Source organism: Hyla sarda, chromosome 4, assembly GCF_029499605.1.
Source record: "Hyla sarda isolate aHylSar1 chromosome 4, aHylSar1.hap1, whole genome shotgun sequence".
In the NCBI taxonomy this organism is placed as follows: Eukaryota; Metazoa; Chordata; class Amphibia; order Anura; family Hylidae; genus Hyla; species Hyla sarda.
The window spans coordinates 3889012-3901839 of NC_079192.1; the positions used below are offsets into that span (position 1 = coordinate 3889012).

The 12828-nt window shown below is 45.5% G+C and overlaps 1 protein-coding gene across 1 annotated transcript; it reads left to right on the forward strand.

The window, feature by feature from the left end:
* Nucleotides 1-3712: 3712 nt before the first annotated feature.
* On the forward strand, nucleotides 3713-4627 carry LOC130366709 (olfactory receptor-like protein I9). Its single transcript, XM_056569031.1, has one exon. The coding sequence runs from the start codon at nucleotides 3713-3715 to the stop codon at nucleotides 4625-4627; it is 915 nt and encodes a 304-aa protein (XP_056425006.1).
* Nucleotides 4628-12828: the final 8201 nt, after the last annotated feature.

Below are 12828 nucleotides of genomic sequence, written 5' to 3' on the forward strand. Positions count from 1 at the left end.
TCCATCCTAGACGGTCTGTTCCATCATCTCTGTCTGTGCCCCCCCCCCCCCCCCCCTAGTGCTTAGCAGAAGGATAGTATTAGCCATGAGAAGGAGTTGTATGAGGACAGTAAACTTTGGAGTGTGTTGCTGAGGTGGTGGAGGAGGATGCAGTGGCCAAGCATAGCACTAGTGGGACTGGTGGTAGTAGGTGTGGGTGGGATACTGTAAGGCATCATGGTGGATGTGCTGAGGGGGAGCAAGGAGACCACGATCAGACATTAGAAGTTCTTACTGAGAGGATTTTGATAATGATGATGAGGGTAGTGGTAATGTCAGCGATGAGGAGCAGAGCCGAGGTATGGCCAGAACATCTATCACAAGTATCAAACATAGGCTTGCTGGTATAATTAACTCAGGAGTAGGTGACTTTGATGTGGCTACATCTGTAGGCTGGAGAAAAAAACTTTCCAGAGGAGGGGCACAGTCAGGTGGTGGTATACCAATCCAGTGTGGAAATTTATTTCTACCTTACTAAGGCTCAGGCACAGTGAAGTATCTGTAAAAACAAAGTAAGGTATAGCCAGGGCATGAGTTTATAATTATGACTCTACATTAGCACATGGGGCAGCTTCACAGGGTCACGTGGAACATTCAAGGCACCCCACAATGTGAGGAAAACCTTGCCTCAGCAGCTGCTCTGCCAGATTCCTCCAAGCTGTCTAGCAGTCAGGCCTCGTCCAAAGGCAGCAAGTTATCTGTCTTGTCCTCATCCGTGTTGTCTCCTCCTCCCCTATGCCACCAGTTTTCTATTGGGGAATATTTACTCATTCACTCTGCTGTTGTAAGGCTTAATTCACAACTGGCAAAGTTATTGATGGTGTAAGCGCTCCATATCATCTTATTTGCCTTTCGGCAACTAATGGAGCGTGCCAGCTAAGGTGGAGTATGTCAAGTCAGCATTATTTTGCCAGAAAAGCCATCCCCACTTTGCGCAATCATGTGGCGAAGAGGGTGTAACACTACATGCAGTTGTCGGTGTGCAGGACAGTTCACGCTTGGAGTAGTAGCTATGACCAGGGACAATAAATGTCTTTAATGTCTTGCAGAACGAGGCTCCACTGTTATAAGGTCAGGAAATTGTAGTGACACCTCCATGATTGTGCCGATCCAGCCAACTTTTGACACACTATTTCTGTTGGGCACATGTGTTAAATCTTGTTATAAAAAGTTTCTTGAAAAAATGTGTCAGTCTAAGGCCAAATTCACACGACAGAATCTCTGCCCTAAATTCTGCATGAAAGCTATGCATGAATTTATAGCCAATACACTTTAATGGAATCACGCTGTCCCATTCTCACAGCAGAATTTCCGCTGCAGGAATTTCATTGAAGTGAATGGGCTATAAATTAATGTCAAATTTTCATGCAGAATTCAATGCAGAAATTCTGCCGTGTGAATCCGGCCTAAGTGATGTGCTGGATATTTGTGCAGAAAAGTTTGCGTTTAGCTTAGCCATTCTAATGCTTTTAAACATCCCCTCCTAGACCTAAAGCCCCAAAATGGTCTTTCTCAACACTGCCTCTTTTGTGACATTCCAACATGGTGTTGGACTGCCTGTACCAGCTGCACAAAGCAGTAACAGATTACCTAATGCAGCAGACAGACAGCTTTTAGAACCAGTGTGACTTTCAGCTGAGGCACTGTCTCCTGTCGCAAACTCAGGCCTTTCAAAGAGGCAACAATAATTGTCAGTAGGTAGTCAGGTTGTCAGTGGAATTAGTGATGTTATGCTGCTGATAATTCTCCTGGAGAAAATGCTTTTGGTAATGATTGGGCAAGGCTTAAAACTCATTTGCCGCAAACCAAACTTATAGCCATTATCTTTTGGATGAATATTTTTTTTTACTTTTTACAGTAATTGTTTTTCTATCTACATTCATCCCCCCCGGGCTTCAGGACCTCAGAGATCATCACCAGATCCTATAGGAATTAATTTCTTCATTTCTCCCCTATAAGAAGCAGAACATCAGTCATTGTGTCTTATATCGTTTCACTATCTTCAGCTCTGATAATCTGTGAGTATAAACATTGGTTTCCTTCTGTCTAATTGGTCTCATTCTGTCTGGTGAGGATCCATATAGCTGGAGATGCTTAGACTGAGGTCCATATTTGTAACCATCTGGGTCTATAATGGATTGTCACCATATAACAGGATTGTACAGATCTCAGTGATATGGCAGTCGTGTTATACAATCATTTTCTCCAGTGTATGATGGTATGGAGGGGTGTGAATACTTTACTTAGCATTATACTGTTGTCCAGACATAAGAGCAGAGTTGTATATAGATGTGTAAATCCTCTAACCTTGTAGTGATCTGGTGAATGTGACCTGTGGTGATCCAGGGGGTGAGGTCAGAGAGATCCAGAAGCTTCAGTATAAGATCTGATCTGAAGAGACATCTCCTCCATCATTTCCATTAGATAAAGTCCAGACATTGTTTATTCTTCTTACATTATAATCACTTTCCTTCTGTTCTCTATCACAACATTATCATCTATGTCATCTCCTACAATGATGTCAGAGGAGCCGGGAGAGAAGACATGTCACTGGAGAAGTAGTATGTGATCCTTTCTCTCTTTCTTTCTTCTCTTTTTCTTTCTTTCTATATTCTCCTTTATCTTCAACTCTTCCATTTCCCATATAAATATTTACTTTTCTCTCTCTCTCTCTCTCTCTCTCTCTCTCTCTCTCTCTCTCTCTCTCTCTCTCTCTCTCTCTCTTTCTCTCTTTCTCTCTTTCTCTCTCTCTCTCTCTCTCTCTCCTCTCTCTCTCTCTCTCTTTCTCTCTCCTCTCTCTCTTGCTCGCTCTCTCTTCTATCTTTCTTTCTCTTTCTCTATCTCTCTCTCCTCTCTCTCGCTCGCTCTCTCTTCTATCTCTCTTTCTCTCTCTCTTTTTATCTCTCGCTCTCTGTTTCTATCTTCCTTTTTCATTTTCTCCCTTTCTTTGTAATCTCGTTTTTTATTTATAGTATGTTATCTTGTTAATTTTTTTAATTGAAATATTGTTTCAAAACACAGATATGAACCAAAAATAAGAATGTTACATATGTAGTTAATATCAACTGATAAAGTTTAGATAATCTAAAACATTGCAATAGACATAGGTGGAAATTTATATAAAAAAAAAACTGTCTATAGGGAAAGTTGCACAGTTGCCCATGGACAGGTTTTGGTAAATCTCCCCCATAGAGTTACAATTCAATCAGGGAATAACCATAATAGCAAAAGGATTGTGGGGTAACTCCAAAACAGTAGGATAGGTGAATTGGATAGGTCTGAGGGGGATGGGTTATATTAGTCTTACAGGAATGGAGGGGGGGGGGGTGTATGGTATCCTATCTCATAATAGCAAAAGGATGGAAGTGTCATGAGATAGATGAGATTTTTAGTCGAACTTCCCAAATCTCCTGCACGGATTCAAGACCTTAAGAGAAGCTGCTCTAGACTGTGATGTCCAGTTGGAGATTCTCTTCAGGTTGTAGATTTGATCCATCTTGGAGAAGCAAAATGAAAGCCTTGGAGATACTTATAGGTTGTTAAATGTTCCATAAATTCAAACAAAGACCCTTCATCCGTTCAGATCACTTCAGATTGGTTGACTGCTGTTTTATCGTCGCAGTGCACATTATTCTGCTGACTATTACATTTTTTATACTTATTTTTCCAGGAAATGGAGAATAACAACATTACCAAAATATTTCTCCTTGGATTTCCAGGTCTTTATAATGTCAGAATATTTGTATTTCTTCTAATCTTGATCATTTACCTCACAACAATCTGTGGGAACCTCTTGGTCATCTCCCTGGTGTCCTACAGCAAGAACCTCCACTGCCCCATGTATTTCTTCCTGGCACAGCTCACCATGTGTGACATCATAATAACCTCAGATATTGTCCCTAACATGCTTCCTATGGTTCTAAACAATGGGACCTCCATGTCTCTTTTAGGATGTCTCACACAGTTCTTCTTCTTTGGTTCTTCTGAAGGTTCGGAATGCCTTCTGCTGACAGTGATGTCTTATGACAGGTATCTGGCCATATGTCACCCTCTACATTATGTCTCTATTATGAATCCTCGGCTTTGCCTGGAATTCATTCTTATATCCTGGACATTAGGTTTTACTTTAGCATTACTTTTAACATTAGGTATGTCTCAGCTTCTGTTCTGCCGGTCGGGTGTCATCGATCACTTCTTCTGTGATTTTGATCCTTTATTGAGATTATCCTGCTCAGATACATTACAGACTAAAATACATTTACTGTCAACCATCCTGAACTTCCCGGTCATCCTCTGCCCGTTCCTTGTAGTTCTCGTCTCTTATGCTTATATTGTCCACACGATCCTCAGGATCCAGTCCATCAGCCATAGACGGAAGGCCTTCTCCACTTGTGGGTCCCACCTGACCGTCGTCTCCATATTCTATGGCACCCTGCTCTCTATTTATTTAAGCCCTGAAAATGGAAAAAAATCTGTTACTTTGCCCAAAATGATGTCTCTTGCCTACACTGTGCTGACTCCATTAACCAACCCTGTTATCTACTGCCTGAGGAATAAGGACATCAAGAAAGCCTTCAAGATATTCTGATGTTCTGTTAAAATCAATAAACATATATACTACATAAAAATTTCCCAAAAATTGTAAAAAGTATTTTAGAGGGAAGCGGCACTTGAAATTACTATGATATTAAGATGTGACCACAGAACCATGGAATGTTTGTTGTAAATAGTCAAGAAACATGTTGAGGAAAAAAGTCACAAATTAACTGGAAAATATTTAAGAACAATCACCCGTGAAGCTACAAGAACCAATTATTATCCAGAGCTGTCATATTCCAAAATGGCAACCTACCTGGAATGAACAAAAAGATCAAGATAAAGGAGACTGAAACCCAGCAACCACTGAAAAAGACACAAGAATGGGTCAAGAAATATCTGAAGACAATTTTTTAAAGTTTTAACCCGATTAAGACCATGGACGTCTCTATGCTCGTCCAATGGCCGTTAACAGGGTATGACGCGGGCCCCTGACTCGAGTCCGCATCATACCGGCCAGCCCCCAGCTGATTCCTGTAGCTGGGAGCCAGCGATAATAGCCGGCATGCAGCGATCGCTGCGGCCGGCTATTAACCCTATAAATCGCCACTGTCAAAGTTGACAGCGGCGTCTTAAGGTGCCTATATCCAGTCCCTGCTGGTCGTGGATCCCCCCCCCCCGCATCACGATCGCAAGGGGGCGATCCACTACTCAGGTAGCCTGAGGGCTTACCTCTCCTGCTGTGGTGGCTCGGGTGCTCAGAATGATAAAGTCTGGCTGGGCCAGAGCACACAGATCAATAGGATTGTATGTAATGCCATTGATCCTTATGAGGAATCAAATGATTCCTCCTAAGAGTCCCCTAAGGGGACTAAAAGTGTAAAAAAAAGTTTAAAAAAAGTTTAAAAACACACACATTAACCCCTTCCTTATTAAAAGTTTAAATCACCCCCTTTTCCCAAATTCCATATAAAAAATTATATAAACATGATAAAAATAAACATATATGGTGTCGCCCAAAGCATAAAAATATATTGTAAATTAAAACGCACGGCCAATGCTCCCTCCCCCATACTGGTGTCATTCTCCTGTCCCACGTGAGTGAATAAAATTGCTTTACTGTATCCACTCTGCAAAGTGCCATTTATTCCTATCTGATTGGGAACTAAGGCAACAAAGATCGGGCCCAGGGCAGGGAGAGGTGCACACTTATAGATAGGGTGCAGGTGATTACACTAATTAGGGTGTTCTGCCCCTTTAACCCCTTAAGGAAAATAGACGTACTCCTACGCCCCCATTTCCGAGTCCTTAAGGACCGAGGACGTAGGAGTACGTCCTGTCCATTCCCGTCCCCTCGCCGCTAGCCGGAGGGGAGCCGGTGCCCGATGCCTGCTGAAATCGTTCAGCAGGAATCGCGGCATATCGCCCAGGGGGTCATGATGACCCCCTATGTCGGCGATGGCCGCAGATCGCTGGACAATTCAGCCCAGCGATCTGCGGCGATTCCGGGTCAATCGGGAGCCCAGTGACCCGGTGACCCGGAATTACTGGCTGATCGGGGCCGTCTCTGGCCCCGAACAGCCATAGCCAGCAGAGGTGAGGTGGCACTGGTGCCACCTCACGATCACCCTGATTCGTCGGCCGGTTTACCGGCCGACCAATCAGGGCACTTGCTGCGGGTGTCACTCCCGCAACCTGCTCCGCCCCTCTTCCGGAGGACGTGAGCGGGTTTGGGAAGAAGACCCCGGGAGCTGGGGACCCTGATCGCCGGCGTTAATGTTGGGATCGGGGCCCCAGGAGCAGCGGCGGCGAGGGACTGACCTGTGTCCCGGCGCAGCAGCAGGAGGTGAGTGACAGCCTCCTGCTGTTGCTTAGCAACAGCTCCCAGCATGAAAAAAGGGCATGCTGGGAGCTGTAGTTATGCAACAGCAGGAGGCAGACCACCACAACTCCCAGCATTCCCTTATGGGCATGCTGGGACTTATAGTTTTGCAACAGCTGGAGGCACATTTTTTCTATGGAAAAGTGTACCTTCAGCTGTTGTATAACTACAACTCCCAGCTTGCACAAACAGCTAAAGTGCATGCTGGGAGTTATAGTGGTGCATCTGGTGGTTGCATAACTACAACTCCCAGCATGCCCGTTTGCTGTCGGTGACTGCTGAGAGTTGTAGTTTTGCAACAGCTGAAGGCACACTGAGTTAAGAAGCAAAGTGTGTCTCCAGCTGTTGCATAACTACAATCCCCAGCAACCCCAGCCAAAGTAGTATGCCTCCAGCTGTTGCATAACTACAAGACCCAGCATGCCCTTCCGCTGTCCGTACATGCTGGGGGTTGTAGCTTTTGCAACAGCTGAAGGCACACTGGTTGCAAAACACTGAGTTTGTTACCAAACTCAGTGTTTCTTAACCAGTGTGCCTCCAGCTGTTGCAAAACTACAACTCCCAGCATGCACTGATAGACCATACATGCTGGGAGTTGTAGTTTTGCAACAGCTGGATGTTCCCCCCTCGGCAATGTGAACGTACAGGGTACACTCACATGGGCGGAGGTTTACAGTAAGTATCCGGCTGCAAGTTTGAACTGCGGCAAATGTTCTGCCACAGCTCAAACTTACAGCGAGAAACTACTGTGAACCCCTGCCCATGCGACTGTACCCTAAAAACACTACACTACACTAACACAAAATAAAATGAAAAGTAAAAAACACTACATATACACATACCCCCCTCCCCTCCCCAATAAAAATGAAAAACGTCTGGTACGCCACTGTTTCCAAAATGGAGCCTCCAGCTGTTGCAAAACAACTACTCAAGGTATTGCCAGATAGCCACTGACTGTCTAGGCATGCTGGGAGTTTTACAACAGCTGGAGGCACCCTGTTTGGGAATCACTGGCGTAGAATACCCCCATGTCCACCCCTATGCAATCCCTAATTTAGGCCTCAAATGCGCATGGCGCTCTCACTTTGGAGCCCTGTCGTATTTCAAGGCAACAGTTTAGGTCACATATGGGGTATCGCCGTACTCAGGAGAAATTGTGTTACAAATTTTGGGGGGTATTTTCTGCTATTACCCTTTTAAAAAAATGTAACATTTTTGGGAAAACAAGCATTTTAGGTAAAAAAAACTATTTTTTTTTTACATATGCAAAAGTCGTGGAACACCTGTAGGGTATTAAGTTTCACATTACCCCTTGTACGTTCCCCGAAGGGTCTAGTTTTCAAAATGGTATGCCATGTGTTTTTTTGTTTTTTTTTGCTGTTCTGGCACCATAGGGGCTTCCTAAATGCGGCATGCCCCCAGAGCAAAATTTGCTTTCAAAAAGCCAAATGTGACTCCTTCTCTTCTGAGACCTGTAGTGCGCCAGCAGAGCACTTTTCACCCCCATATGGGGTGTTTTCTGAATCGGGAGAAAGTGGGCTTCAAATTTTGGGGGGGTATTTACTGCTATTACCCTTTTTAAAAATGGGCATTTTAGGTAATTTTTTTTTTTTTTTTACATATGCAAAAGTCGTGAATCACCTGTGGGGTATTAAGGTTCACTTTCCCCCTTGTTACATTCCCTGAGGGGTCTAGTTTCCAATATGGTATTCCATGTGTTTTTTTTTTTTGCTGTCCTTCCACCATAGGGGCTTCCTAAAGGTGACATGCCCCCCAAAAACCATTTGTCGCTCCTGCCCTTCTGAGCCCTCTACTGCGCCCGCTAGACAATTAACATAGACATGAGGTATGTGCTTACTCGAGAGAAATTGGGTTTCAAATACAAGTAAAATTTTTCTCCTTTTTACCCCTTGCAAAAATTCAAAAATTGGGTCTACAAGGACATGCAAGTGTAAAAAATGAAGATTTTGAATTTTCTCCTTCACTTTGCTGCTATTCCTGTGAAATACCTAAAGGGTTAAAACACTTACTGAATGTCATTTTGAATACTTTGGGGGGTGCAGTTTTTATAATGGGGTCATTTGTGGGGTATTTCTAATATGAAGCCCCTTCAAAGCCACTTCAAAACTGAACTGGTCCCTGAAAAATAGTGAGTTTGAAAATTTTGTGAACAATTTCAAAATTGCTGCTGAACTTTGAAGCCCTCTGGTGTCTTCCAAAAGTAAAAACTCATAAATGTTATGATGCAAACATAAAGTAGACATATTGTATATGTGAACCAAAAAAAATGTATTTTGAATATCCATTTTCCTTACAAGCAGAGAGCTTCAAAGTTTGAAAAATGCAAAATTTTCAATTTTTTCATAAAATTTTGGGATTTTTCACCAAGAAAGGATGCAAGTTGCCACAAAAATTTCACGAAAAAACAATCTCAGAATCAGAATGATAACTAAAAGCATCCCAGAGTTATTAATGTTTAAAGTGACAGTGGTCAGATTTGCAAAAAACGCTCTGGTCCTTAAGGTGTAAAATGGCCTGGTCCTTAAGGGGTTAAATCACAGAGCTCAAGCACGCGCGCGCCCTAAGATAAGGGAGTCCACACGCCAGAACTGAGAACACGGAAGACCAGGGAGGTGAGTGACAGGCTGGGACTTGCATGCAGGCATGTCCCGCGATGCAAATCCCAGCCCCGCCAGCAGTGGGGACATGAAAGTAGAGCGCTGATGTTACAATGAAAAGATGAATTTTAAAATTTTAATTGAAGATTTATGGTGGCTAGTGCTACCATAACAATTTGTAGATAATGTCCCAGGCCCAGCAGTATCAGTAAACCATATAGTGGCTGAATAATACAGCGTGCAGATCGTGGCAGCATGAGGAGACCATAGGGCTTCACAATTGCTGAGATTTAAAGATTAATTTTAAAATTTAAATTGAAGATTTATGGTGGTTAGTGCTATCATTAAAATCTGTAGGTAATGTCCCAGGCTCAGCAGCATCAATAAACCCTATAGTGGCTGAATGGCACAGCTGGAGTTGGTGGCAGGTGAGTAGAACATATAGTGGCTGAATGGCACAGGCTGGAGTTGGCGGAAGCATGTGGAGATCATATGGTGGCAGAATGAGACAGCCTGGAGGTGGCAGCAGCAGCATTAGGAGTCCTGAATGTTACCTGGTGATAGAGTGGTGTGGTGGGTGGCAATACCAGTACCCAGTGACGAAGGTGGGTGAAAAAAGGTCTGATGTGGAGGAAGGTTTGTAACTGGGGAGCAGCGCCTTAAATCTGTTTGGCACTATCCATATTTGTGAAGTGTTGGTGTGGCACCATGGTCAATCTACTCTGATGCATCTAGCATTGGTTGGTGGAAACCCTGGCTGATCCATGCCTGATTCATCTTCACAAAAGTCAGTCTCTCCACATTTTTCGCTGACAGACGAGTTTTCCTTGGGGTTACTATTGCCCCTGCCGCACTAAACCCCCACTCTGATGGCACACTACTGGCCAGGCAGGACAGCTTTTCAGGGCAAACTCTGCTAATTGCAGCCACAAATCAAGTTTGGCTGCCCAGAAGTCCAACGGATCTTCAAGGTGGGTGTGCATGGGCATGTCAAGGTATGCCACCACCTGCTGGTTCAGGTCCTACTCCAGGTCTACCTGCTGCTGATGAGTTGCTTCACTATGCGGGTGAAGAAATGTACTCATCAGCGACTGTAGACTCAGGCTGCTGCTGATGGAGATGGTACTGCTCCTGCCACCCCACCCCTCCACAGCAGCCAGGCTGTGGAAGGTGGGTGCAGAAGGCCCCCGACTCAGACCTGCGAGAGGATGGACGATGGCGCCGATCGGCATCAGCCAAGTGACTACGTAGGATTTCTCTGTAGTAGGTCAATTTGTCCTCCCTCTCAGTGGGTGTAAAAAAGGCCCCCATTTTGTGCCGGTAACGAGGGTCCAATAAGGTGGAGAGCCAGAAGCCATCCAGCTGCCGAATGGTGACAATTCAGCAGTCACTACCTAAGCAACTGAGCATGCATCGTGCCATTTGTGCAAGTGACTCGGAGGGACTACCTGCCTCCATCTCCACTGCATACTGCCACTGTGTGTCTGGGTCCTCTGTCTTGCCTTCCTCATAACCCTCTAGCTCTTCTGGCTGCTCCTGCTCCTCCTTTCCTGTCAGATGACTAGAAGAAACGCCCATCTCACGAACCGTAAACTGTGCTCCACTGTGCCCCTTCTCCTCCTTCTCCAGTTCAACTCCCACAGGGCTCATGTAGCCGTGAGATGTAGGCGCCACGTCTCCATTGCCCTGACCAGCCATCGTTTCCAACACGTGTTGTAGGCAATGTAGGAGTGGAATTACGTTGTTCATTCCGTAAACCTGGCAACTGACTAATAATGGGGCTTCCTCAGAGGGCCAGAGCAAACGGCAGGTGTCACGTATGAGCTGCTACTGGTTGACATTGAAGTTACACAGGGGAGTACCCCTATCTGCTTAGATCATCAAGAAATCGGTGATGGCTTTTCTCTGTACGCATAGTCGGTCCAACATGTGGAAACGTTGTAAAGAGGACTATGTTGGGGGATGCCGTTCTGACGTTGCAGCTCAAGAAGGGTGTGCTTTGCAGTGTACGAGTGGCTGAAGTGCATGCACAGTTTCCTTCCCATTGTTAGGATGTCTTGTCAATGGGGGGAAACACTTCAGGAACCGTTTGACAACCAGATTGAACACGTGTGCCATACAGGGCGCATGGTTCAGCTTTCCCAGTCGCAGCGCATGCAAGATTTTCTTCCCGTTGTCAGTCACTATGGTTCCCATTGAAAATGGTTTTCATTTCCAGTTTTCATAAGGTAGACTATGCTCCGATTTCTTTACGAATGACTTTTAGCTTTAGTTCCTCCCCTGTGTGACTCTTTTTGCCAAGGCAAACCATGTGAAGAACAGCGTGACACTGCCGTTCCCTGCACAGATGGTATGCTGAAGGGGCACTGAGACTTGTCTGTGCAGTGGAGGCTTAGGACACGGGAGAGGATGAGGAGGCGGAGTCACACACTGTCACAAGACCAAGAGCTTTAGAGCATGGAGGAGGAAGCGGTGTGACCTGTCCAAGTTGGTGTTGTGATTGTGCAGGAACCACATTCACCCAGTGGGCCGTAAAGGACATGTATTGTCCCTGACCATAGTTACAGGTCCAGATGTCGGTGCTGCTGTGCACTTTGGTACACACCGACAGGCTCAAGGACTGGCCCACCTTCTGTTCCACAAAATTGTGCAGGGCTGGTACTGCCTTCTTCTCAAAGAAATTACAGCTTGGCACTCTCCACCTTGGCTCAGCACAAGCCTTTAGTTCTCTTAACCTCTTCAGGAAGCCGGGCGTATGCATACGCCCTGCATCCCGAGTCCTTAAGGAGGTGGGGCGTATGCATACGCCCGCATACGCCCGTGGGAACCGCTAGCCGTTTGGGGACCAGACAGGGATGCCTGCTGAAATCATTCAGCAGGCATCCTGGCACATCGCCCAGGGGGGTCCTGAGACCCCCGCATGTCGGCGATCGCAGATGTTCTGCTATCCCTGGCTTATCAGGTCTCTGGTGACCCGATCACCCGGAAAATAGGGATGATCGGAGCTGTCAGTGACAGCCCTGATCATCCTGAGGGATAGGAGCGAGATCGCAGTGCTGCGATCTCCTCCTATCCCCTGCCATTGGTAAGAACTGATTCTGACCAATGGCAGCGTAGGACAGTGGGTTGCCATGGCAACCCCCCCCCCCCCCCCCGCCGTTCTGCCCACCCCTGGATGTTGTGGGGAAGTGGGGAGAAGATGGAGGCCGGTACCTGGAGGAGAAGATGCATGGGGACCACCGATCGTCGCTGGAGACAGGCGCAAGTAGGTAAACGATGGTGGGGGGGGGGATGAAAGTGAAAGAAAAGTGATCTTTACTGTGGTAACCACTAGGAAGGACAAACTGCAACTCCCAGCATGCCCAGACAGCCAAAGCCAAAGTCTGTGCATGCTGGGAGTTGTAGTTTTGCAACATCTGGAGGGTCACAGTTTGGGGACAACTGTTACAGTGGGGCCCAAACGGTAGCCCTCCAGATGTTGCCAAACTACAACTCTCAGCATGCCTAGATGGCACAGGCATGCTGGGAGTAGTAGTTCTGTAACATCTGTCCCTTCAGATTTTGCAATTTTCATTACATTTTTGAAAATTGCTGCTCTACTTTGAAGCCCTCTATTTTTTTCAAAAAGCAAATATATGTCCATTTTATGATGCCAACATTAAGTGGACATATTGTATTTGTGAATAAAAATTAAATTTATTGGGAATATCCATTTTCCTTACAGGTAGAGAGCTTCAAAGTTAGAAAAATGCA

Coding starts and splice junctions, on each gene's coding strand:
- LOC130366709 (XM_056569031.1), top strand. CDS start 3,713: ATGGAGAATAACAACATTACCAAAATATTTCTCCTTGGATTTCCAGGT.